At 51.6% G+C, this 27744-nt stretch overlaps 1 protein-coding gene across 4 annotated transcripts in view; it reads right to left on the reverse strand.

The window, feature by feature from the left end:
• Positions 1-963: 963 nt before the first annotated feature.
• The window catches only part of Add2 (adducin 2), a 103115-nt gene continuing 76334 nt past the window's right edge, over positions 964-27744 (reverse strand). For 3 of the 4 annotated variants that reach the window (XM_028854045.2, XM_037203895.1, XM_037203896.1), the window contains exons 9-16: positions 25904-26002; positions 21380-21556; positions 19235-19492; positions 18112-18231; positions 17590-17679; positions 15673-15826; positions 14545-14670; positions 964-6744 (exon numbers count right to left, since the gene is read on the reverse strand). In XM_028854045.2, coding sequence (XP_028709878.1) covers positions 6440-6744; positions 14545-14670; positions 15673-15826; positions 17590-17679; positions 18112-18231; positions 19235-19492; positions 21380-21556; positions 25904-26002 — 1329 coding nt within the window. In that variant the 3' untranslated portion in view covers positions 964-6439. The other variant, XM_037203897.1, reaches the window with a different exon arrangement.

The following is a 27744-nucleotide window of genomic DNA, read 5'->3' on the forward strand; positions in this document are numbered from 1 at the left end:
ATAGCAAGGCTTCTGTTTGCATCTGGGCTTCACCAGGTGTGAACGTGAGGCCTCGCAAATCCCCTTGTTCAGAGCTCGTGGCCTCCTCTGTAGAGTAAGTAGCTGTAGAATCAGCCTCAGGCTTACAGGGTTGAGACTAGAGGCTCTCACAATATGCTCAGGTAGTACCTGGCCTATGAGTGTAGAAGCTCAATAAGGGCTAGGTGTTCCCCACCCTCCTCTGGTGTGGTATGGCATGCATGCATGCGTGCGTGCGTGCGTGCGTGCATGCGTGCGTGCGTGCGTGCGTGCGTGTGTGTAGTTTGGAGGTTGACATCAGGCATATTCCTTCAATCACTTACCTTCTTTTTGAGACATTGCCTCTCACTGAACCTGGAGCTCACTGATTCAGTTAGACTGGCTGGCCAGTGAGCCCCAGAAATCTGTCTCCATCTTCCTAATGCTAGGGTTACAGGCACAGCCAACCATACCCATCTTTTTTAACGTAAGCACTGGGAATTGAACTCGGGACCTTGTTCTTGTAAGGCGAACACTTTACCAACTGAGTCATTTCCCCAGTTCCTCTTGTGTATTTTTTTAGTACAGAGGTAGGAGAGGAGCTTTTCCTCCTTCACCCTCCTCCCCAGGCTCGCATCCTCCCCTCTTCTGGAGTGACTTCTCTCTCCCTAAGCCTCTGCTGCTGCTCTGACATCTGCCTCCACTCTGGCCCCCACACCTGCAGGTGCAGGGCGAGCTGATCTGCAGGGCGATCCATCTCAGTATGTCCCGTCCTATCTGCCGCCGCTGTGCCAGCCCCACCGAGTGTCTCCTCCCACATCAGAACTCAATGGCAATCCTGTGTTCAGCTTTCTACGTGTGGAAAAGGTTCAAGTTCTCTGCGTGACCCACACGTCCACACGTGGACCCCTTTCTGACTTCCTCCTCCAGGAGCCCCAGGTAACCGACAGAGATGGGTCACACACATTGGGAAGCCAAGCACATCTGGTTTACTAGGGTAAGATCTGTAGGTGAAATAACAGCACACACGGAGAAACCCACGGGCAGAGTCCACCCCAAACACAGTCAGATACCAAAGCAGAAAAAGGCCTTTGGAAAGTTCTCATGAAAATCAAAGGGGAGCTTTGTTGCTCATAGATTCAAACAGAAAACCATATAAAACCAACCCATAAATATATATATTATATATGTATATATATATATAAAATTGCAAAATAAAACCCCAGAGCCTAACCATCCAACTGCACGTCAGTGGCTCAATGTGTTAGCATACAGAAAGGCAGAACCGTTTGTGGGGAAGATGTGTGATCTCGGGGGAGGGTGGCATGTCACAGCACAGAGTATTACATGGAATCCCTCTTCAAAACCTCACAGAACTAGGAAAAGCCAAACACAGACAGCCTATGTACAAGGGAAGACAGGAAGTCATACTCTCATGGGACGATTGTCCGACAGACATTTCACCAACACCACCCACAGCATTACTTACGAAGACACTGCACTCCCTGGCCAGCCTGGGTTCCCGTGACCCTGCACCCCATGGTGCCTCCTGCCTCTCCCACTCTGCCTAACCTCTCCTCAGAGAGGGAGGACCCTGGGACTCATCACCTTTAGCAGTTTAAGGAATTTACAGACAGGGCAATCTTGTGGTATGAGTCACCAACACAGTAAGACCCACAGGCACAAGGTGGCATTGAAACGAGGGTCTGGGGCTTCCCCAAACTTACTGCCATCATACAAGGGTCTGTGGTGTTTCCCAAGTGAGACCCCCTGGCCTAGGTCCAGCTGCCACCCTGGTTCATGTTCAAGGGGAGAATTAAACCACAGGCTGGTTTGCTAAAGGGGAGAAGAGTTTAGGTCCTTCCCAAGATTCCTTGAGTTTTGGTGATGTCATCTCTACCCAAGAGACATGGGAAGGATCTTCAGGGTCCAGCCTTACCCAGATGCATGGGACAGAGAGGGTGAGGAAGGGGTTGAAGACCTGACTCCCATGGAAGACTCTGCCTTCCCAGGCTAGCCTGCACTTGAGCCCCCCGGCATCATGAACCCCCTCTATCTCTGGCCCTAAGTTCTCAAAGTGATGACCCAATTTGTAGGAGAATCTTGAAGACCACTGGCACAAAAGTCAACTTGGCAAAAACCTAATGCAACCCCTATGTGAACGAGGCAGGACATGACTTCCATACTTTCTAGGGACACCCAAATACTGAGTCTTGTCCCTGTGGAAAGAAGCCTACCAGGGCACTGCCAGTGCAAAGATGACCCTTGGTCCACTGAAGGACACCCCACTGTGTGAGATCCCCACAGACTTCTGCACAAGGTGGCTTCCCCAGTAAGGGGCAGAAGGGAGTCAGGAGCCTTGGGAACCGGGCTCTATATGTGACCTCTCATTTCTGACAGGAAGAGCACCTCATCCTGATTAGATAGGGCCCTGGGACGTAGTCACAGCACTGTGGGGGCCTCTTCACATTGGAGAAAGAGGGTGTGCACGCAGAAAGCAAGTGGACATGTTTCGAGAATTTCAGTTGCTTCTGGACCCCTCCTTTTCATATTAAATCACCTGCGGAGCAGGCATGATGGCCTGTTAAGCTGTGAGGCACCCTATCCCATCCATGGGAATAGAGAGCAGATAACTGGCATTTCACTCAGCTCTCAGGTTTTCTGAATTATATGGGGGTCATCGAGAGTTCAGTTGGGCTTAGTGATAAGAAATGCTGTAAGAAGCCTCATGGCCTCTCTGGCCACAGTGGGTGGTAACTATGCCAAGAGCCCAGGGTATTTGTGGGACCACATGTATAAAATGAGCAAGGGGTGAATGCTTCAATAGTCCTGTTTGGCTGTCAAGAACTCATTACATTTGGTTTAGAACTAAGACATAAAACTCACACCTGTGAAAAGGCCTGGCACAGTGGCCTCCAGAGGGCCATGTCCTGTCCCTAAGCAAACATTCCCGAGAAGTCCAAATGTAGCTCTAAACTTTTATACTCAGGGGCCCATGGTTCCTTCAGACACATTTTAGCGCTTCTGCTCACATTAACAAGAGCAGTGGCCCTGTGGCCACGCTGCCACCCCACAGGGGCTAGGTTCAGGCATGGTCTCCATGACTGGGTGCTCAGAGCAGTGCCTTACAATGGGTTTGTGAGAGACTCGTGGCCCTCATCCATGTCCCTCACATCCTCTGTCCACAGAGCAAGGACTTGATACTCATTACCAAGTGGCATCTGGCTCTTCCAATGGTTTAAGAGGGACCAGACCTTGGGTCGGATGAAAAGAGGCCAGACCCAGGCTGGAGTGCAGTTTGGGGGATGATCACACAAAACGGGTAGCCCTCACAGATCACAACTGCTCCAAGCATGTGACATCACGGGAGCCAGGATGGCCTCTGCCCTACTGTACAGCTGGGTGTGGAGACAGGTCAAGAAGCCGCTTCATTTTCCAATCAGCTGGTCACAGAGTAGCACCAATACCCTTCTCAGTGGCAATTACAGTGGCTCAGTGAGAAACAAGCTGGTGACCGGTAAACTCTGACCTTACACACCCCTCCCCAACAGTTGAACCTTGAAACAACTTTTACACAGAGCCAAAGAAATGCTGTGTCTGGGCTGCACAGCCGTTTCTACAGTCCTCAGAGCTGTGCACGCCACATCCTTTATGTACAAGAGAAGAAGGAAATAGATGAAATGTCTTTATACTCTCATGATCTCATCCCAAATCAAAATAGGGCCTGAGCTGTGAACCCAGCATTATTAGCTCGTTGAAATCTTCAGATGTTTTTAATCCCAGAAATTCCACGAGAGGAATTCTAAGCTAGAAACTCGCTGGTGCAGTGGGGGAGAATACAGCAGGAGATCAGTCGGCAGCCTTACCCACACACTCCCCATTGGGTCACCAAAGGGACTCTACAACACCCTTCTATTTATGATTCTACCCTAATTAACAGCCCTCAGTGTCTGGGACATGGTAAAATCCAGGTCTTGCACACTGTCTACAAGTCTTCTTATGACCCAGCCCTGCCCACCTGGGATGTAGACCACTTCTATCACATTTCTCATAATGCTCTGACAATTCCATGTGGCCCAGAAGGACAGAGGGTGGAGTCCTGTGCTCTCACATCTGTCCACTTCTGCTGACTTGTTTTTCCCAAGTTTCTGTTTTTAAAACCTAATTCAGCCATCAATTTTCTGGAAGGCTTCCCTGTGCCCACCCCCAGAAGACTGGATGGTCAGTCATTGCTGCCCTGGCTCACCTGTGTACCCTGCCTGCTCTGTATCTTGTCTACATATCGCACATGCTCACAGATGAGTGTTTCCTGGACATACAAGGAGTAAACAGATGGGTGACTATGAGCTGAACTCATGGCCTTGACCCTAACGGTAACACTCCAGCAAAGCTCTGACATTTTAACCTAAGCAAGCCTCACTGTCATAAAGGTAATAAAGGGAGCATGTTGGGCAGAGACAATGGACTTCATCCTGAGCACAAGCTCATAAATGCTGCCTCTTCAGGGTTGACACCTCTTATCTTTTTTTTTAAGTGTCTGATAGAAATGGATAGTTAATGAACATTCAGGGAAAAATGAATGAATGAATGTGCGATCTTATTCCTAAGAAGGCAGCTCCTGCAGGAAGACAGAAGTCTGAGCATTCACACACAGGGGCATTGGGTTGTCTGTCGTTAGACTTGACCCAACCAGGAAGCAGAACGAAAATGGGGCCTGGGCAGCAGCCGCAAATCAGCCCTGGGGTCTCAGATCTGCTCAAGAGACAGCCAGCCAAGTGTGGTGGGATTTCCTGCTGCAGCCAGAGGGTTCAGCTCTCTGTTGTCCGGGGGCAGAGATCTCACCACCACCCAATCACCAGCAGCTGACTGAATCACTTAGGGCAACAACAGGTGATCTCTCTAACATCACGGCAAGTGCTGACGCCACACAGCCAAGACCAGTTGCAGAAATGGCTAATGGGCCAAAGCCTCTGTCCATTCACCACAATTGGGAAGAGCTTGGCTCAGATTGACCTGGGTTCAAATCCAGCCTTCACATCTTGCTCAGCAAGTCAATGGGGTTCAGTTTCCTTACCACAAAAAGGGAGGAATGGGGTATTGAGAGGGCAGAAGGTAAAGCCTGTATGGTGTCTGTAGACAGCAAGTGTGCAAAGTGAAAAATGAGTCAAGAAATTTAAAAAATACCTTTACAATAATCAGGACAGGAAATGCTCTTTGAAGACGCTGTGCTTTAAGGAAGATGGATTGTCTTGGAGCCAGAAATGCTCATTAGCCAACACTACTCCTTGGGAGGATATGGAAAAACGGTGTTGGCACTTAATGTTACAGCTGTGCCTATCACCAAGCCAGGGATGCAAGAGAGTGATGGGGTTGGGAATGCCAGGCATGTCTCTGAAAGCTGGTGAGAGAGAATTAACCCAGAAAGACTCATTTCTGTCCTTTGCTGGACCTCCGGTAATTCAGAGTTGGGACCCAAAGAGCCAAGGTCAAGGTGCCAAGAGTAAGATGCTCTGGTCTATGGGCAAGGGCTCCTGGGCACTCGGGAAGGCCAAAGGACACCTGGCTGCAAGGCAAGATCGAGGCAGGTGCCGCCCTGCAAACCATGCAAAGCCAAAGTGGCATTTGACTCCTCGCATAACTCAACACCAGCACAAGATTTAGATGTCCTCGACTTCCTGCCCTGGGCATGAGACTTTTTCTTATGCTACAGTTAGGCTGAATGTTGTAGCCTGTGAGATGTACAGTACAGACAGGCCAGGAGCCGAGGCTCTTAGATGGATGGCCCCCTGTCCACTCATTAAGCTGACTTGGCTTGCCCTCTCTCTGTCTGTTCTTAGGTTCTTCCATCCATCACTCAATGGGTTCCATGTCAAAAGCTCAGGATTGGTGTTTGGAAAAGTACAAGCTAAGCCATCAGCCTGGGGATCAGAGATTAACTTCTTCTGTTGTGGGGAGGGGAAGCAGGTCAGTTTGCCTGGTTACTTTGAGCAGGGGAAGGGACCCAAAATGGAAGAGAGAAGCATGGCTTCTTGCTGTGGAGACAGTTCCATCAGCAAGAGGCAGGATTCCTGGGAAGAGATGGACCTTACTCAGAGGAAGCCTTGGCCTATGAACATCCGTGACCATGCCCGGTGCTTGGCCTTCCTGCCCTGGACTCAGGCTGGCAGGTGGTGTCCTAACAGAGGCAGCCCAGGACTAGGCAGTGTTGAACAGAGGACAGAGCATGACCGTGGGAGTCAGGAAGCTCAAATCTAGGGTGGGCTCCGCCACCAACTAACTGTGACTGTGGGCAGGACACCTGGCCGCTCTGGGAAGGCTGGCTCTAGGCTCCCCTCTGAGTGTGATCCCAGGTCCTTCTCTATCCCTCACTGGCCCTGGGCTCCAGGGGCAGAGTTGGGAGAAGGGCAGGGAAGGAGGGCAGGGATGCAGCAGGAGCCACTGATCAGGATTCCACCTTCTCCTTCTTCTTGCTCTTCTTCAGGAAGGAGGGGGTTCGGAATTTCTTTTTCTTTTTGGAGGGTGACTTGGAGGGCGAGCCCTCTGGGGACAAGGGGCCGCTCGTAACTGACTCGGTTTTGTCCTTCTGGCTGTCACCATCAGTGTCAGCGTTGGTGGTCATCTGGCCCAGTCCTTTGCTGAGGACCTCTTCCGCACTCGGCTCCTCCTCCTTCCCGTTAACCACCACCCCTTCCGGTTTCGCTGGCTCGGGCTCTGTGGTGGCTTCACCATCTTCTGTCTTCTTGGCATCTAGGAAAAGACCAGAAGACCCAGCCTATAAGATTCCATGCAGGCAAGTGTTCTAGGGAAGTTCTGGAGCTGGGGTGGGAAGGCTGGCTTGAGGTGGGAGCAAGGATCCTGGAACGGAGGAGGAATGGAGTTCTCACCTTACACCACCTGCCTTGGGGAAGGCACCCTGGGCAGGCGGAACCCTGGGTTCCTGTCTACATATTGAAATACATGTTGGGTTTCTAACAAGCATTTAAATTCAGGTACTGAGTGAGAATGAGGAGGCATGCCCAAGGGAGGAGAGAAGCCGCGGGCTGCATGTCCTGGTCATCTCAGTGGAAGCATTGTGGTAGGCAGCCCCATTGCACCAATCAAAACATGGTGATCTCAGATCTTCATACCTGTGCAGCAGCAGGGAACTTAGGAAGCAGTGTCTTCCCAGGGGGCAGAGAGGAGAAACAGGAAGGATCCAACATTTCCATACTAGAATCGGTAGCCCAAGGGGGTCCTTTCATTTTAGTGGCTACCAGGGCTCAGGTTTCTATTCTGTCTGGGATCTCTAGGATCCATACTCGAGGGCAGCATGCTTAGATCCCAGGCACTCAAGTCCCCAGTTGTCCCTTCTCCCCAACTATGTATGCTTTGAAACTCCTGTGTAAAGAGGAAGGAGGGAAACTATAACTTCCACCACAGACACTGAAATGTAGAAAGTGCCTTAAAGACTGCCTGGCCCCCTCTTCCCCATTTCATGGTTCAGAACAGAGAGCTACACAAGAGCAGGTTCAGGTCCTGACTTCTGCCTCCACATGCTTGCCATCCATGAGTTGAGAGGCCTGCTGGTGTGTGTACAAGTGTACTGCGTATGCTGAGCACTGCTGTGTGGTGTGTAAGAGGTGAGGACTTGAGTGTGATGTAGATTGTGTATGTATGCATGTGCATGATGTATGTGTATGTGTGTGTGTATGTCTGCGTGATGTGTGTGTATGTGTGTGTATGTGTGCATGGTGGGATCGTGGGTACCTCTGAGTTGGAGCACCACCCTCAGAAGGATTGGCACATGCTCTGCTATGTAAGAATGTACCCAGCAGGGGAAGGGGAAGCCACGCTGCAGATGTGGGTAAGAAACCTAGAGTCCACACTGCAGAGTGACTTGGGACTACAATCTGTGTGGATGGGGGTGAGCTTGGGGCAGTCAGAACAGGCTGGCTCAACAACCTGGCAAGTTCTTACAGTGAGGCCTCTTGTTCCTTCTCAATCCGGCATGCCAAAGTTCTTCCAGACCTGCCTGAGCCTGGGTTCCCTTTTAGTATGAGAGACTGGCTGATGCTTCCCATTCATTCCACTGTGCAGACTGGAGCCTGTCAACATCTGCAGTCTTGACTGCAGCAGCCTGAGCTCTGTCTCCTCACCTCCATGTGTATTCCCATGGCTGTCACCCGGCAGCACACAGCAATGCCTCACATCCGTCGGGACATGGTCCTCTCCTCACTCTCTGTCTCCCTCCACCTTCCACTCAGTCTTATCCACCATCAGTCCCTTGACCCTTCCCTGTCACCTGTCCCCTGTCTGGGGAGGGCCCCTCTCTCCTCTCTGTGTCCCCAAACCTAACCTCATACAATAGATCTGTTTGAATGTTTGGTCTTCTTAATGTCTTTCCTGACCTCACCCCCTCTTCCAGGTGGAACTGATGCTGCTAGCCTTCTGCCTTCACCATAGAAACTTCTAGCCCCAACTCTGAGGCCATCACACATGTCTGTTCGAGTATATCATCTCTCCACTCGGCACAGGAAGAGGGCGAGGCTGTGCTGATTATGTGCCTAGCTCCTGGAAGGCACCCGAAGAGTGTCTATGGACCCACAGATGGCAGGCTGCATGGTGAATGTGGTAACTGAATGCGCCAAACACTGTTGCCCTGTTCACTTCATCCCCCATCATGTCCAGCCCAGTGCAAGTCTTCCAAGTCAAGATGGATCCACACATGCAAACACACCCCACCAAGTGTTACCCTTTGTCCTCTGGTTCCTTCTCCTGCTCCCTCCCTCCCTCCCTCTTTCCTTCTCTTCTTCTCTCCCTCCCTCCACCCCTCCTTCCCTCCTTCCTTCCCTCTCTCTCCCTCCCTGGCTCTCCAGCCTCCCACTCTTTTGCAACTCCACAGCAAAAGCCTCATGTGAGTGACACCCTTTAAGACCTCTTTCTCAAGCTCCAGCATGGCTATCACCCCCTAAGATGATTCTCACTGTCTGCGAGAGGAGCTCCGCTTTCTGCTCAGACTGTCATTTGCTGCCCTCATGGTGACTCATAGCCTCGCTGTCATTCTGTCCTTCTCCCAGGCACCTGTCCATGTCTCTTCAGCCAGACCAACCAGCCTACAGACCCAGCCCTTGGTGTGTGTGCTGTCTTAAGATCGCGACGTTAACAGAGCATGCCCAGTGTAGCCACCACCACAGGGACAGAGACGGCCGGAGAGCTAGCTAGAGAGGTGGGGCAGGCTTCAGCTAGAGGCAGGTAATGAGTTCCTGGGAAACACCAAGAATCGCCTCTAAGAGCCACCCCCACCCCCACCCCGTGTGAGCAACTCCAGAAGGTGAGGTTAAAGAGTGGCTGAGAGAGAACCCCAGAGACAGGGGCAGTAGGAGCTCATGTTTGCTTGAGTGGGGTGCTTGGGGTGCTCAGGGAATAGGGGACACTTGGAGGAGGGAGAAGGGACAGAGGCTATGAAGTCGTGAGTTCTGTCTAAAGAGGATGACCAGGAAGATTTATTCCTTACCACCCCAGCCTCCAACCGCTTTGTCTCTGCCTGTGGCCCTGTGATGGTTTTGTGTTGATTTAACTGAGTTAAGGAATAGTGGGTTAAGAGCTGCTAAAACACTTCTTTATCTACTCTATCAAATGGCTGGGTGTCAGCCAGCCCATCAAGGGCCCAACAGAACCAGCAGATGACGGGAGAACTCCCTCTACTTGGGCTAGCATATCTATGTTCTGCTTCAACAATGTTCCAATTCTCAGACCTCTGGCTGAGAGGGACGAAAACCGCCAGATTCCCTGGCTCACAGCTTACACACCCTATGGTGTGATGATGCAGCCTCCATCGTCCCATAAAGCAATGTCTTCCCTCCCAAATCTGTATGTGTCCCACCGGCTCTGATTCTCTGGAGAGCCTCGCTTCGGTCCTCTTCCAGGAATGTCCGCTCCTCTAGCTCCCTGGCCTCCACCCCAGCACAGCCCACCTCACTCCTGCCCACAGTCCAAGTCCGCATCTCCCCAAAGTTGGGCTCAGTTACACTCTGTCTGTGCAGCTTCCCCTGAGATCGACAACTACCTTGCCCTCCTCTGAGCCCGGTGCCGAGTGCTCGTTTTTTACATTGCCATGTGCCATCTTTGTTCTCCATTCAGAGCATGAACTCTCGCTCATTTCTACGTGGCCATCTTCTGGTCAGCCGCCACACGGTTGAAGCTTTCTCTGTGTGTGTGAGGCCAGATGCCGGTTCCACAGAGGACACCTGGCCTCTGCAGGAACATGCTCATCTATCCACCCTGGGTTAGACACATGACTGCTGGCCTGGCCTGAACTCAGACAGCAACAGCAAGGGAGATAGGGGGATGGCCTGGAACTGGGTTTGGGGAGGTGCTTCTCAACTCAATGCCAGCCAGACTGGCCTATATTCCAGTGCGTGCAGGACTGGTGACTGCCATGCATGGTTTATATTTCCCTAATGAAAAGAATGCTCTTCATCATTGCATGCAGAAGCCAAAGAAAGGCTCATTAAAGGTTGGGGAAAGTATTGTTCATGATCATTGCTGACACAGTGCCGGGGTATCGTGCTGGCCCACGAGGCACCCAAAGCGCAGAGCGGGGAGCAGAGAACTAGCAAGCAGAAGAGCCTGGTGAGGCTCTGTGAGCAGGAGACGGGCCAGCAGAGCTCTGCATCAGTTCCTGTCCTCATTTAAATTCCAGAACATCGGGGTTTGAAAGAGTGGTCCAGATTCAACTTGTGCAAATGCAGCCTTTCTCCATGTTAGGCCCTGAAGCAGACAGTGGGTCACAAAGTGTGTGTGTGTGTGTGTGTGTGTGTGTGTGTGTGTGTGTGTACATGTGTGTTTTTTGTCTCACATGTTAGGTGTTAGGCAAGTGCTCTACCATTGAGCCACATTCCCACCTCTCTAAATTTCTGTTCTTATCAAGTCATCAGACCATTTTGACATAAAAAGACCATTGGCTGCCCAGTGGGACATTGGGGTTCAGAATACGCTCCTTTTGCTGACTCACCTTGGCTGAGACTCCAAGTTCCCCCAGTACTGGATATACTGTTGGCATGTGGGACAGTCAGGCCTAGTGTGCAGAGCCTCTTGGTGTTGACAGGCTCGTGTAGCCCCTCTTGGCTCCATGACTTCTGGTAGCAATTAGAATGCAGGGCTGGGCTTAAGGCAAAGACCTGAGAAAGTCTAGAAACTTCTGCCTGACAGCTTTGGGAGACATGGGCCACCACGGATAAAGTCCAATGACACCAATGGAAAATGTAGAGGGTAGGAAGATCGAGAGTGAAACACAGAGACAGAGACCAATTCAGCCACCCCAGTGTCTCCGCTGAGCCCTGCTTCTCCCTGTCCCTACCACGGCACCAGCCATGTGTGTACTATCTTGGAAGTCCTGGGCTAGTCATGCCCATAGCTGATTGTGTGTGGTCTTGGCTGATATCATACAGGGCTGAAGATCTATTAAGCTGAGCCCAGTCAACTCTAGTCAGTTCACAGAAGAACTAGCTCACTGAGGACCATGATTGGTTAGTGATCTGATGCTACAGAGCTAACCTGCCCAGGTCTTGGAGGCTAACAGTATCAATGACTAATAGTTCCTACAATTCAAAGAGCACAGTTCTTAATAAGAATGGATTTATGTGAGCACATTGCAAAATTGCTAATTTTCTCCTAACACACACTCACTCTCTCTCGGAGGCCCACAGCTGATGTCAGCTGTCTGCCTCGATGGGTCTTACTTATTGAGTCAGGGTCTCTCAATTGAACCCGGAGCTCACCGATTGGCTAGACCAGCTAGCCGGTTTGCTATGGGGCTTCTCTGCCTTTGTCTCTTGAGTTCTGGGATTACAGGACTTGCCATGCCTGGTTGGATTTCATGTTTGTTCAGCAAGCACTTCTATCCATTGTTGCCATTTCCCCAGCCCTCTGAAGTGCTTTGAGTGGCGTGTTTGAAATAATGGATTAATCTGTGAACATCTGACATGACACAGGAGCTAGTTCTTTGCAGCTCAGTCCACGAGGGCTGCAGTCAGTACGAATAGCATCAGTCAGGGTCTAGTGAAAGAGAGGAAGTGTCATGGTGAGCAGATGTGGAGGAGGAGATGCCTTAGAGAGGCTGATGGAGCAGGATTCAGATTCCAGAACATGATGAGGACTGACATTAGGAAACTCAGCAGGAGAGGACCTGGAGCACAGTGACAGATGGCTGGAAACAGTCACCCTTCATCTAATGGATAGGACACATGTGGGAACACAGCTACTGTGCCGGAGTCCATCCTGCCTGCTCCAAGGACCTGGTCCAGACCACGAAGCCCCACCACACTGCAGCTCATACCTACATCATACTGTGTCAAGGTAGCCATGCTCCTAGCTATCTGTGGCAATAAAGCATTTAGAGAAAACTATAGCTTTTGTTATTCTACAACTCAAGTGCAATGGGCCCCATGAAGGGGGTAGATTTGGACCAGAGAGAAGCAAAACTCTGGTCATAGCGAGTGTGGTACACAATGGTGAGTGGATGGCTGTTGCAGCCATCTGTAGAGGTATTTGCTCCACCCATGACCTTGGGCTATATGGTGGCCGAAGGAGGCGGTGCTTCTTGTCATAGTACGGTTGTACACGACCTCTTAAAAGGAAAGGGAGAAGGGTCATGAGCCCTGCTCCATGCTTTCTGCCTTCTGGTGTGATCAAACTGCCAGGTGGATTTGCTCCCGGTTAGATCAGAGGATGACTTCAGCTATCTACTTAGTTCTGTATTCGTGAGTGTATTTCCTCAATTTATCCTAATAAATTTCCCTAATACTTCTTAAGCAGACCCTGTGGATTTCTCACATTATCCATCCACACTTTTCCTGTTTTCTGTCCTTCTCAGGAGCTGACAAGAATCCCCTCATTTGTCCCCCTTCTACCATGAGCCCTTCTTAGGCTTTTCCCTGTTTCCTTCCTGCAGCCTGCATGTGTGGACTAACGGACAGACACAGGCCAGGTCCTCTGCACTTGTCTAGGAGGTATCTGAGGGCCTGAGAGAATCCAGGCTCTGCTCAAAGTTCTAGAAGATGCTCCTTAGAGGTGCCAAAGTGGGGCCAGTGGTTAATTCCTCTTGACCATTACGCTCTCCTGCAGCAGACTATGAGACTTGTTCTCTCTCTCTCTCTCTCTCTCTCTCTCTCTCTCTCTCTCTCTCTCTCTCTCTCTCTCTCTGTGTGTGTGTGTGTGTGTGTGTGTGTGTGTGTGTGTGTCCACATCCCTTACAGGAAGCCTAGTCCATGCACAGCACAGGTGGAACTGGTCATGAATTTTACAGCTAAGAGGCTTTCCAAAGGCGGGGCTGTGAGATGCAAGAAGAAAACCTTGGGGGTGGGGAACAGATTTCTTTTGAAAAGCTCCTCCCTCCCTGTTGCGAGTGCCAGGTGAGTTAGGAAGTGGCCTCTCTATACTTACTACAGAGACAAGTATTCAGACTCAGAGGAAAGTCCTTTGACGAAGGCACAAATGGGGAGAGAAAGGAAGACATGTGGGCAAGTTGACAACACACCACGAGCAGACAGTGAACACACACAGCCAGTGAGAGCAGGGAGGGGCATCCACTTGGGGCTCCGGCCTCAAGCAGATGGGCTTTCCCCAGCAAGGCTGGGCCTGTCTGCCAGGCAGTGATCGGCTTGGAGAGGAAGCTCAGGGTGGAGATGCTGCCGGAATCACACAAGTGACCCATCACCTAGGAAGGGGATCCCAGCAGCCCAGCAGAGGCTGTTCTCTGGGTGGCATGGTGTCCTCTCTGACGGGGTTTCTCAGGGGACTCAGTGAGCATCATGGAGGTGGAGAGGGACCACGACAGCATTGCAGCCATGAATGCCTTAATCCTAGGGAGGGCCTAGTTCAAATTATTCCCTCACTTCTTCAAAGTGGCTGCCATCCATAGTCCCCCTAGACACAGAACTGTAACAAGGGGAAGCATTTGACATACAAGGCAACTGAGGTACAGAGTGGGTCTCTGAACTACTCAGATTAGCAGTTTGGTTGGGCCTGGAATTCTATTGTCTAAACTCGTGTCTCTCTAATGACAGTTTTTAGCTGATTCCCATTTTAGAGGGCCCTGGACAAATGCTGAGGGTGGGATCCAGGCCACAGACCCACCTCAGTTCACCAGGGGATCCCAGTGCTCAGTTAAGGCCGGGAACGACACCATCGGGTTATGCCCCCTGAGAAATGCAGAGTCTCAGGCCCCATCTCAGACCTGACAGAGCAGAGCCTTCATTTTAAAGAGCTCCTTCCCCACACCGGCACCCGAGGACCAGATGGGACAGCTGGCCAGCTGGGGATGGGGAGGCTGTGGGCCAGTCCTTCATCTCTGCTCGGAAGGACTTTGGCTGTGTCAGCATCCTTTCCTAGTAAGACAAACCAAATCTTACCCAGTTGCCTAGAACTGTCTGAGAGGAAGCGTTGCCTGTGGGAGCAAGGCCACCCTCCCCCTGCAAACCCTTACCGACTACCAAGAGTTCTTGACAGCGTACAGATGACCCACTCTCCCACACAGGTGTCTTTTGAAGCCGGTTCAGCTCCACTCACCCTCTGAAGCCTTGGAAGGAGAAACTGCCGGACTCTCGGTCCCCGCTTTTGTCGGGCTCTTCACCGGAGATGCAGGTGTGGACTTCACAGGTGAGCCAGGCTCTTCTGTGGCGGTGTCCTTCTCCCCTGAAAATAACAGGAACCCACCTTAGCACGGAAGTCACAGAGACAAGAGGGGCGGGTGAGCATATAGCCCAATGCTTTCTACTCAGTCACTTCTGGCTGGAGAGTTATTGGGCCCTCCCTAGTTCAGGTTTACTAAGGTGCCCGAAGAACGTCACGTGCCAGACCAGCACCTGGCTCTGCATGTGTTGCCGGGAAGGACCAGCCACAGAAGACTTCCACAGATGGAAACAGAGCCCCCAGCAACTGCCGGGCCTCCTTAGGAACAGCCAGGGCTTTTTCACAGTAGCTAGCTTGCTAGTTAAGTCAGCTGATTCACACCTTCCTTCCAAACAATCCCTAGCACATTTTTCTATTTTTTTTTTCCAACTGGCACCTTCGAACTCCAAGCAAGGCAGGAAGCAGCGCTTGACAAGATGTCTAACCCCAGGTGAGAAGTGGTGGTAGAGCCCCCCACTCTGGGGGGGGGTCTAAGTGGGTTTCAGGCCCCAGGTGCTCCTGAAGCCAGGAGGCGAGGCAGCTCCTTTGGGCAGAGTGGGAGGGTGAGGGGATGCCTTTCTAGGCAGGGAGGGATTTGAGGTAGAGCCTGTGGTGTAGATGACTCGGTTCAGACTAGCCCAGAAAGGAACGGAAGCATGACCCAGCAAGTCAAGACACCAGGAGTTTCAACCCAGAGGGACTGGCTGGACTGCAGATCCTGAAGCAAGGGGAGAGGCATCGGCTGATAGAACCCTGGCTACCAGGCTGATAGACTCCCTCCAGACTTGATGTGACTGCCAGACCTATCTCATTACAGCTAACAATTCTAAGTACTTTATAAGTTCTAACTCTGTCATATGGAGCAGGGTCATGAAGTCACAAAGGCGCCTGCCCATGGAGCTGTGAGGTGGCGGGTCATGTTTGGCTACAGTCTGCTAATAGCGCTATCTGGTGATGGGTCGAGAGGAGTCTGAGCTCTCCCCTCCAGGCAGGCAGGCCCTGCAGCTCTGGCTCACACGGATTTACCTTCCTGTTCCTGTTCTAGTTTCTTCCTTTCCACCTCCTTCTTGTACTCCTCCAGCTCCTGGTCGGTGAGTTGGCTGAAGGGGTTAGGCACTGTCTCCTCGGATTCATCTTTGGTATCGGCGTCATCCTTGGACATCAGCTGGCTCTCTGTTGACTGAAAGTTAACCAGAGTGTGTGTTGCTCTCTGACCGCTGTGCTGGGGCCCAAGCTGGAGCTTCTCTCACCCTCGGGTGGCAGTCAGCTGTCTTGCTAGGGAAGTGGCAGGTAGCTCCTTGGAACCAAGCTTGGGGTCTTGGGGTAGGGTCCATTCATTCTTCCCATTGCTCTAGCCCCCCTCACACTTTGTAACTGTCCTGGTGAATATAGGGGTCCACCCTTTGCTCTTGAAATGAAATCAAAAGATGCTCCCAAAGCAGAAGACACACCTTTATTGCAGTCCCATCTATGGACACTTCCAAGCCACGACTGTGCATACATTTGGTTGCCCAGAGTCAGTCAGACAAAGTCTAGCAAGCAGAGCATTGGCCAGAGCAAGCAGCATGCCAGGCCCCTCCCCCACTGCCCCTCCCTGCCTCCCAACAGCAGTGCAAGCCACAGTACACAGCGTTAAAACAGCAAGACACAGGCGCTGTAGCATTCTCAGTCCAAGCAGTGAGTCCTGAAGTTAGAGTGACCAAGGAGCCAGATCCTTCATCGAGGATCTTCAGCTGCCTGTTCAGCAGGGGCACTGGCTGAACCTGTTTTGCACCTTGGTGGAGTCCCTGACTCAGATCTGACTAGCTGGGACACTTGTAAGCTCCAAGAATCATCTGGTCCCTCTTGCTCAAGGGGAGGACTGAACCACGGACCCTCTCCCTAAGTCAGTGTCCTTACAGCAGCCCACCCAAAGGTGTTGCTCAATATCCGTGGAGGAAGAGCACAGAGCGAAGCCCCAGGGGAGGTGAGCCCAGAGCACCCAGGGTTTCTGGTCACAGCTCATGGGCTTCACTGCCAAGGGAGACAACCATAGGCTTATTGCAACCAGTTGCAGAGTCAACGGCGAATTTAAGACAGACCCCAAGAAGGGGGAGGCAGGCTAATGAGAGCTCTTGCTGAGAAGGCAGAGCTGCTTTTGAACACTCCTGCTCTGTGCTGACCTTTCACCCCTCTGGGATCCCAGGCCATTTCTATCCTTGCCCCTGTGGTGTGTTCAGAGTTGACTCCTTGGCTGAGTTGGGAGGGTAAGGAGGCAGGTGTGGATGCACGATCTGCTGCTGCCTGATCTGTAAGCGCCGCACCGCATCCACATGCTCTACAGAGAGTAACAGGCCCTGGCACTTCCCGCTTGTTACTGTCTAGGGAAGTGTCACACCTTTTGCAAGAGCCATGGACAGCCATGATGCCAGCTGCACAAGGCAGACTTGCAACGCCACTCTGCTGCCAAGCCATAGACAAGATGCCATCCCATCTCAAACATAGAAAAAAAGCGACTTCATGCTTTCTAACTCTACCTAGGTTTGTATGGACACTCCTTACCCTCCCCACCCCATAGGCACACCAGTCCTGTCCACACCCCTCTCACGGTGCCCTGGAACTCTAGCCAGATGATGCCACAGAGACACTTGGGCCACCAGAACTCAGAAGGATACTGAGAGAGGACCTCATGGAGTCCAATGGCGGGAGGTCTGGGGCTGGCCAGCAGCCTTCCCATGAGCAGATGGGCTATTACTTGTTGCTCCCTATCCGGTGCACCCAGGAGAGAGCCAACATTGTCCTCCCTGACCTCACAGCCACCCGTGTGGTGGCCCTTCACTATGCAGCAAGAGCCCGGCACCTAAGATCATGGGGGTGAGCGGGCCTGAGGACTCAGGGGTCCCACTGCCCAGCCTCGGGAGGCAGACACGCTTCCCCCTCGGTTGGGGGTGGCTTCTGCTGTACCGGGCTCCGGCTCTTCTCCGCGATGACGCTGGCCAAGAGCTGGGACTGAGGCCCTGCAGACTTTATGTCTTGTCGGTTTTGTTCTCGAATCTGTGTGGAAAGGGGAGAGGAAGGGGTCAGTGCATGGAGGGGCACTCTGGTGTCTCGTGAGGCCTGGGATGGGTCTGACAAGGTCCTCTGTGGCCAGCAGCTGGTCCTCTCTGTTCTAACACGATCTGCCTTCCCTGAGAGCTGCTGCATACCTGCCAGTCCCGAGCAACTCTGAGTTCATAAAAGGCCCCTCTGTGGACATGTCTCTCAGACATACCTAATGTGTAAAGCAAGTGCCCTGCTACATAAATGGGTTACAGAAGACCACAGGACCTTGTAAGTCCAGCGTGAGGCATGGAGCCCAGGATGTAGTCCATACATTTTGTAGTGTCATATCAGGGTTACTGGTGAGTTTCCCCCAACCCAGGAACTTGGCCTGTGCTTCTGGGACCCCAAATACCTTCAGAAAAGCAAGGCAGAGAGCAGACTCACCTTGTTCCTCATGTCCAGCACTTCTTGGGGGTCGGTGTAGAGAGGCACAAATTGGTTTGGGTTTTCGATCCGTATGGGCATGCCACTGCTGGACTTCTCTACCTCGTCAGCTTTCATCCACTGACAAGACAAGGCAGGTGAGTAAGGATGGAGTCCACAGGCTGGGGAGGGGGGGTGGACGGGTACCACCAAGGAAGGTCAGCAAGCCACTCAGACTTGTTCTCTCTTTGGGTCAGAGCCGAGATGAGTGATAGATGACCCAGATATCAAGGAAGGCCAATGGGCCATAACAAACATCAGAGAGGAGAGGCTGAACCTTGGGCAGGCCACCCCTGGGCTTCAGTTCCAGGTAACTGGATTTGCATCTGGTAGAGACTGGCTGTGGCCACTTTTTTGTTAATGAAAACTCAAACACAGTGGGATTGGAGGGATTGCCCAGTGGTTAAAGCACCTGCCCTTCAAGCACAAGGGCCTGGATTTGGATGGGTGGAATGGCCCCCCCATAACTCCAGGCGTGGAAGGCAGAGACAGGCAATTCCCAGAGCAAGTAAATGTAACCATAATATCCAGCTCTAGGCTTATCTTCAAAGAAAAGATAGAAGAGCTATTGAGGATGATTCCAGACATCCACCTTGAGCCACATACATGTGCATCCATGTACATGCCAAAAAAAAAAAAAAAAAAAAAAAAAAAAAAAAAAAAAAAAAAGCACATTTACCTGTGAACAACAGAAAGGAAAAAAAAATCAAATAGCGGTCTGTGTGAGTGAGGGAAAAGGGAGAGGAAAGGTCACACATGCACACCTGCCCTCCTCCTGGGTTTGTGCCAGACCCCAGGCCAGTGTTGGGCACCCCTCCCAGGAGTTTCCCAAAGGCCCCATGGTTGTGGGTGAAACATAGACCCTAGTCTCTCTTGAATCTGTGCTGATGGAAGTAGTTCAGTTCTGTCGCCCTCTGGAAAAATCTGCCTCTCACACCCCAAACCTCAATACAGGGATTCAAGAAAGAGGTGTTTGAGGCTCTGGGGCCTGAGCACAGCCTACAGGAACCTGGAAGATTGCACAACTTGTTCCCTTCCCATACAACCCATCCCGCCCAGGCCGTCCTGACCCCCCCCCCCTCACCGTGGTCTTGGGCCGGGGACTGCCCATGTTCCTCTGCACCTCGTCGGCCACGTTCACCCGCAGGTAGGTGTTGGGCGTGTTAAGCCAGCGGGTCTTCTCCTTCTGCTGTTTCTGGGCATGCTGGCGCAGGGCAGGCACTGGGGCGCCGTCCTCTTCAAACACGAAGGCAGTGACTGTGGCCGGGATCTCCACTTCACTTTTGTGTTTGGTTTTCTCTTGGACAAAGGGGTGCCGGTAGGTGTAGCCTGTTCTGTAGCCCTGAGAGGACAGAACCAGAACCAGGTGTTGTGGGGGTGAGAGGGCCACACCTGGACTCAGTTCAACCCTAATTACCCACCAGACAACTGAGAAGCCAGGCTAAGGTCACAGGACTTTTAAATTGAGATGGGCCTGGCCACTCAGGCTCCTCATCCCAGCTGATCAGGAAGCTGAGGCAGGAGCATGACAAGTTTAAGGCCTGCCTGGACTACAGAACAAACTCAAGGCCAGCTAGGTAACTTAGCGATCCTCTGCATGGATAAAAGGGCTGGGAGCCATAGCTCCATGGCTTGACTCATGTGAAACCCTGAGTTTAATCTCCAGCACACAAAAAAATAAAAAAGAATGAGTCCTGCTTAATGCTAATGATTTTGATGAATTTGTAAGCAGTATTGCTTTCTACTACAGTAATAATAATAATAATAATAATGATAATGATAATTTTGTAGTGCTGGGGCCTAACATATTATGCCATAACAGACACTCATTCCATACCAAGCCATCCACTCAGTGTCCAATGTTTTCAAAGTAGCTAACATGATGATAAAAATAACTTAGATTTAAAATTATAGGTATATGTGTGTCCTTGTGTATATTTGTGTGTGCATGTGTTTGCAGGTCATAGAACTGGAAAGGGGATCATGAGTGAGGAGGAGGTACACAGAGTAATGCATGTATGTCACAGGGAAGCAGAGGTGGGGACTGAGGGAAGGAAGAGGAACTATTGGGGGGCAATGGGTGGGGACAGTAGTGAGGTGGGAGAAATGAGAACAATGTGGAATGATGCGTAAGTATGACGACACCATGAGGAAACCCATCACGTTGAATGCTAACCTTAAACATTCATTTTAAAATAATGTCAAAATAGAGCTGGTTGAAGCTCCTTGCTCATTCACAACACCTTTCCCCAACATTCCCTGGTGAAATCTATCTGACTCCGTTAGAACCCTCCTCTCTTTCTTCTCTGAAACTTTAAATGGAATCTTCTGCTTCTCAAAGCTTTGGAAGGATTCCCGTAGGAAGCCACCCACAGCCCTGGTGCTTCATTTAGGGGCAATGATTCAGCACACAGATGTGGCCAGGAGTCCCCATCTCATCACCAAAGGCACACTTCATCATTATAAAGCCTCCCTCGGGGTCAGCCTAGCAACAGGATGAGAAATGACTTGGAGGGAATGGCAGGAGGAAGAGTATTAATTATTGCAATGACCTTGACATGATAAAGTCAAGTGACCTTGAGGGTGAGGAAGGTGAGCCGAACAGGAATGTCCTGAAATGGGCTTCATTCCTCACCTCTCTGAGCAGTCCCAGCTCCCCACTGTACCCCTCCCTCTTGTGCCTGAAGTCTCCCCTCTGAGTTTTTGTATTATCAACCCAGTCATTCGCTCCTAGAAGGATGCTGCCCGCTTGTACCCTTTGAGGAACCATCCCATTTGATTCTTTATGGGACTGTCTCTTTCATTCACTGCAACAAAACAATGTAAAGTTACTGCTTGGAATAAGGAAGCTAACTGTGTGATGGGCTTTCAGTAGCAACACTGTGACATTAGGGATGGAGCAGGATCAACTCCAGAGGAGGCATGGGCTCATGGGTATTGATGATGATGATGGTGATGGGCTGTGGATATGAGGAGAGACACTCAGACTTGGCCGAACTGCTGCTTCCCATGGAGAACACAGACAGACATGAGGATGCCTCAGCACTTAGCAGAGGGAGGCAAGGCGAGCAATGGAGAAACCCATTGTTCAAGTGAACACAAACTCAAGGCCTTCACCCACTGAACCATGACAGAGGCAGTTCTTGCAGGTCCCTCGTGTTCTGAGCTGCCTGGTTCTGTGGGCTCGGCCTCCAGGGAGTGGTCTGAAGGACTACACCAGAACACTCACTAAGTTGTCCAGCATCCTCATGAGGGCTTCGAACTCATGCTCTCCCAGCCGGCTCTTCTGCATGGGCCCAAAGGTGCTGCCTGCCCACTGCACAGAGCCCACCTCATGCGGCCGGTGTTTCTCTTGCTCCAGGAGGATGAGGTTCTCAGTTCCTCCAGCGCTGGACAGAGCCGACACCTGCAGAGAGATCGGAGCACTTAGTCAGCGGTGTATGAAGTCCTTAAAATGGCTGTGGTGGGCCACAGAGGAGAATTCAGGATCCAGAGAGGCCTAGGGAACTTGAGGGAAATATCTGGACACTTGTGGGTCATGCACTCATTATCATGGAGCAAAGTATTAGTAATTCCTCTTTGGGTTTAGTTCTTAGAGAACCCACAGTGGGAGAAATAACAAGTGTTAAACCCCAGGAATGAACCGACACAGAGGACTGAACTGGTATCTGGGATATAGCACACCCAGTACCAAAAATGGTTCCCAGGATAGAGTACCCCAGAGAAGTAATCTGTATCTAGGACATACTGCCTCAGAAGAAGAAAGGCATGCCCAGGATGCACTGCAGAATTGTAATTATTTCTGGGGAAGACGATGCTGGAGAGGGCTTCAAGGGGGACTATTCATTGTTTTATAGACAAGGTCTCATGTAGTCCAGGCTGGCCTTGAACTTGCTATGTAGTCTAGGCTGGCCCTGAACACCTGTGTTTCCTGCCTCTACCTGCCAAGACCTGGGATTAGAGGTGTCTACTATCATGTCAGTCTGGATCTTCAATCGTTGTCTGTAATATTTTTTCTTCAAGAGGAAAATGTCTAAAGCAAGCGGCCATAAGTACAGTGTCATCATCGTCTTCTATTTGTTTTTCCTTATGTGTGTGTGTGTACTGGTCAGCTCTAAGTCAGTGATACAAGCCAGAGTCATTTGGGGAGAGGGGATCCCAATTTTGAAAATGCCTCAGTTAGATTGGGCTTAGTCTGTGGAGCATGTTCCTGATTAATGATTGATGTGGAGGGCTCAGCCCACTGTGGGCAGTGCTACCCTTAGGCGGGTGGTCCTGGGTGCTCTAAGAAAGCAGGTTAAGCCATCCACGGGAAGCAAGGCAGTAAGCAGCACCCCTCCATGACCTCTGCATCAGCTCCTGCCTCCAGGATCCTGGCTTGAGTTCCTTGATGATGCAATGTGTGACTTGAGAGTTGTAAGATGAAATAAACTTTTTTCTTCCCAAGTTGCTTTTGGTTACAATGTTTTATCACAGCAATAGAAAGTAAACCAAGACCTGTGAAACATAAGCTTTCTCTCTCTCTCTCTCTCTCTCTCTCTCTCTCTCTCTCTCTCTCTCTCTCTCTCTCTCCTGTCCCAACACTTGAAAGAAATAAGAGGAGGGGACTCGTAGGCCAATGACCCTTATCAGGAATGCTCCTGGCCTAGAAAGAAGCCAGAAGAATTTTCTAGTCTTGTTATCCAAGATGTATGTACCCACGCTGGGGTGGTCAGTCCCCAGGTCCAGCGTCAGCATGGCACAGCCAAGTGTGCTGCAGTGTCAGACGCCTCCCCCACTGTCAGAGCTCCATGGGGGGGCAGTACAAGTGGCTTCGGGCAGCACACTTAACTATCAGGGCAGAGCTACGTGTACAGAGCAGGCCATTTAGAATAATCTTAAAAGCACGCATGCATTTGACCAGCCTCTGCCTTTCCCAGTCTCAGGCTTAGCTAGTGGTACAGTCTACTGAGCCCTGCATCCCTGTCATCCAGATGTTCTTTGTCAGGTTTGGCTTTCAGGGAGGGAGAGGAGCATCTAAGCCCATGTCACTACAGCAGCGTGTTAACGTGCTCACATCCGAGAAGACTGTCCCCACACAAGCTCGCTCACCGGAGCTGCCACTCTGGTGACCTAACCCGCAGTGCCTGATGTTTCTGGACGGGTTGGGAGTCTGGGTTATGGTTTCGCTGGTGTTTGTTTTCTCCAAAGATAAAAGGGTCCATTTAGTTTACTGACAAACGCATGCCCATGAGCTCCAAGCATCCAGGCAGCACTTTGAGCACTCGGCATTTCCCTGCACCAACAGATGACCTCACACTTCTTCTTGGAGGTGAGCTCGTCAGACTCCCCCAGGTGAGCCGCGTCACCCTGGGAGAGGAGGGTGACACTTTCCAGTGCCTTATTACTCAAGATATATGTCTGCATGTCTTTAACTGTCCCCACTGTCCCCTGCTGCCCTGGAGAGAAGGGAGAGCCTGGGCGTGTCACACATCAGCTCACCGTGTGCCTTTGGGCAGCTTCTTACCATATTTGTGCTTCCGCTCCCACCTCTGTCTAGTGAAAATGGCAATGCCCTAGCTACCTCATGAGGAATCTTGTAAGGTAATGTGGCAAGTATTTAGAATGTTCTGGAGCCTCAGGAGCACCACATGGATGCTGTTGCTAAGTTAACAGAGGATGAGAGGCGGCCTCCCCTGGGACTGGTTGTTAATGGAGGAGGAACGAGGGAGAGAGCACCCACAACCTTGCCCAAGCTGCCTCCTCCCATCTCTTCCTCCAGCAGTTTCCATGGCGATGGGTAGCAGATGGAGAAGAACTGCCTGTGCTTCCCATCTGCCTCTCCTCAGCGAGCTGGGAGCTGCCTCTCAGCGAGCAATGACCCACTTTTCCAGAACTCCAAACTGAATGGCAAAGAGAACATTGGGCCCGGGAGAGCTGAGCAGGCGCTTGGGCTTGGGCCACAGACATGTCCACAGTCACGTTCACCTGTCCACCAAGGTCACTGAGGGAGGAAGCAGGGCCCATGGTGGACACAGAGCTCCAGAGCTGGCTGCCCGAGTGCAGTCCTGGCAGTAGCTGCAGGCCGTGGCTGCTGCACTCACTGGTGCCCCATCCTTTGCTTTTGCTCTCCCACGTCTTCTAGCCCATCCCTTCCTCTAGAAGCCTCTCCATCCTTGAAACTGACAAGAATCACTGGAGCTTCCTCGGTTGGTTGCCAGGGGGATGTGAGTGGGCAAAGGCACGTCAAGCCAGTCCTGGGCAGAAAGGGACAGCAGCTAGGAGGCTGTTAGGGACCAGCACTAACTAACAGCTCTGCCCTATGGCTGCAGGTCAGAAGGTTAAACTGCCCAGGGGTCACTTGTGGGTCTGAACCTGGGAGAGGCCTCTTCACTGTGGACTTGCAGGGGACACAGGAGCAGCTCTCTCCAGCTGTGCAGAAGGCTGGGATATCTTTGCAGAGAAGAGCTTTTCCAGTGTGCGATGCTCTCACAGGAGCATCTGCAAAGGTGTGGTAGGGATCCCTTTACAGTCCCGTGTGAGGAAAGACAGAGTCTTCCCCCGATAGTAGAGGTTCTGCCAGTTCTGATTTCCGTCAGTGGCCTGAGCATGGGGCAGCCTTCTTAGTTGAGGGAGAAGGCACCACACCAGAGACATGACCTGGCTCCAGGCTTCCACAGTCTCTAAATCTGACCATCGCTGTTTCCTGGGGTTCTCACTCCATTCCCTGTAACATTTATTCATCTCTGGATTTACAGGCACCTCTGCAACACTGCTCTAAAGCTCACTGTAAGGGCACCACAGGGCCCCGGCACCCCCGTGGTGCCGCACTGATCTCACCTTTCCCCAAGTGACACGGGGAAAGGCAGTGACCTTCCTTCGGTGCTGCTCTGCCGGGCCAGCCAGAATAAGGCAGAGAGCTGGCTTGTCCTGGAACTGCAGCCTCTGCATCTGTCAGCTAAGCAATGTCACCAGCTCTCCTAGCCTGGAGAGTCATTCCTCCCAGCAAACGTTGGCTCATGCCAACATGAAGAAGACAGGCTTCCAGAGGGCACATCTCTGCCCCAAGGATACACAGCCAGGGCTGGAGATGATGGAGCTGGGAGAGCCAGGTCACGAGTCTATCCAGGGCTGGGTGAGCCCCACTCCCAACCCCACCAACCTGTATGCCACAGAGTGTGGTGACCTGCACCATAGAGCTGCCGGGACCAGCATCCCTGCCGCTCTAGGGGCTCCGCGGTCATTGACACCTCCCACCTAGCTGTCCCTTTCCAGTGAGGGGACTGGGAGATGAGCTGGCTCCCTGGGGGTATCGTGGCTGTTCTGGTTGCTATGACAACACTGACTGGCTCTCTGTCCACTCCTCTTTCCATGCCTGACCACACTCCTGGCCCATGTACAGCCACCCGCACTCCATTCCAACCCCTGGCAAAACAAGAGCAACGTTTTTCTGTGTTCCCCAGTACAACCTGGTGGAACAGCCACACTGGGTGACACAGGTGTGACAGGGCTTTTGTGAGTCTTGTCATGGTTTCCCCATCCTGGCCTCAGGGGCCCTAGATATGAGTAGTACCAGTCAGACGGTGTGATGGACTTTTCCAGGACGTGGATCCCACTGTAAGCAGGAAACTGCAGGAGTGTAAGGAAAGTGGTGACAGGCAGCTTCAGGAAGTTAGGCTCGCAGGACCCCAACTGACAGCTAGCAGGGACCCCAGTTCCCAGGGACCCCATCAAAGCCAGCTCCTGTGGTTACTTCCCAGAGCGCCTTACGTACCTGTACCTCACACGCAGCCTGTAGGTGGAAGACCTTATAGAAAGCCTCCTCCACGGTGTCACCCAGAGCGACCATGCCATGGTTTCTCAGCACCAGGATCTGGGGAGGAGGAAAGAGCCCATTAAGGTCAAGCCTTTGGAAGTCCCCTTCCGGGCCAGCGAGATGGCTCAGTGGGGGAAGGCACTCGTCATCAAGTCTGAAAGCCTTGGTTCAATACCTGGGGTCCACGTGGTGGAAAGAGAGAATAGACCCCTGCAGATTGTCCTCTGGATTCCATGTGAGCTGCGGTGGTTTAAACTACCCCACCTCCACCTCAATATCCCATGCACACAAACTAAATGAATAAATAAAAATATATAATAAAATCAACCTTAAAAAAATAAAAAGCTTCACTCCTAAGAGACGTCCATCTTACCAAGATCAACTCCATACCCAAGCTTGGAGCCCCTTCCCCAACTCCCTTCCTCTGTAATCAGGAACCCCACTGCTAATCTAAGTGCCATCTGAGTCCTGTGCCCCCCACTCCAGGAAATAGAAAGGGCACTTGAATCTGATTCTGTGCAGCTCGAGTGACTTTCAGGGGCAACGCTTCGGTTTGGGGCCTTAGAGAACTCAGACGTCTGAAAAGGCAGTGTGAGTGTTAAGTGAGCAAAATCATTTGATGCTCAGTATAGGACTCCGACCTTCTGCCCCGTGACTTAGTCAGCTTTGGTCAAATCCAAGAGGATGATACTCGGAGAGGAGGCTCTGCAGGAGCAGGCAGCCATAGGTCATCTCTCTGGACCTTGGGGTTTCGCTCCACGGACCTGGCTCCACTGTCTACAATTCACTTCAAACCAGTTTTTCAAAAGAGAAGTTGGAGAAGCAGAAAGTCTCCTGGCTAACTGAGGCAGATTCTGGGCTAGAACCCGGGGTTCCCAGCCATGAAACAGTTCCTGATCTGGCAGGGGCAGAGAGTATGGGAGTGAAGAGACCAGAAACATGTTTAGATCAAGACTCCCCAAGGGTCAAGTTCTCCTTCCTTCTCCGAAAGAACTATTCATGGTTGGTTTTACCCTCAGCAGCTTGGAAGGCAGGCGAAGCCCATGTGGGAGTTGAGACAGAGATCTATGCATTCAGTCCGTCCCTGCAGAGGGCTGAACTCCAGGGCTCAGAGCATCTCATCCTCTTTTGCTAAGAGTGGCTGGAGTTCTTTCCTCTCAAATGCCAGAGACTTAGAAAGAGCTCAGGGCTCAAGTTCATAAACAGAAACACCAGGAACATCCTCTCTTAGATTGCCACACCCACACACTGCTGAGGAGACTCTGGGGCTGCTGGGGGAGAGTAGCAGGCTCCCCCGCAAGGTAGAAATGGGGAGGCAGGGACTCGGGAGAATTAAAGCGGCTGCCCACTCAGACCCTGTTTCAAAGTCCCTTTCCAGCCCGAGAAAGCACCTCAGCTCTGTGCAAGCGGAAGGCCGTGGTTTCCACTTAAGCCAGGCAACAACGCACTCCTGCTCTCCTCTATCCACTGGTAACTAGTGAATGAATACAGTTCATATTAATGAACTAATATAGCACCCGGCTTTGGGGGGACTGTAGAGAAAGAGCCCATATATTAGACATAAGGAAGCAGGCAGAAGGGATAATCTTTGTGGGAAGCAATCGGGCAATATGAAGCCAGACTTTTAAAGTGTGTCCCTGGAAATGTCTAAGGGGAGCCTCCACAAACCCAGAGGATTAGCGGGAAGGGTTTCCTCCCAGGTGTTGTTTCTATTAAGAGGAACCTGGGGGGTGGGGTGGAAAGCATCCCCTGTAAAGTCCAACCACAGAGGACTGCTCAGGTAAGTTAAGCTATTCACA

This window comes from Peromyscus leucopus, chromosome 3 (assembly GCF_004664715.2).
Source record: "Peromyscus leucopus breed LL Stock chromosome 3, UCI_PerLeu_2.1, whole genome shotgun sequence".
NCBI classification, from domain to species: domain Eukaryota; kingdom Metazoa; phylum Chordata; class Mammalia; order Rodentia; family Cricetidae; genus Peromyscus; species Peromyscus leucopus.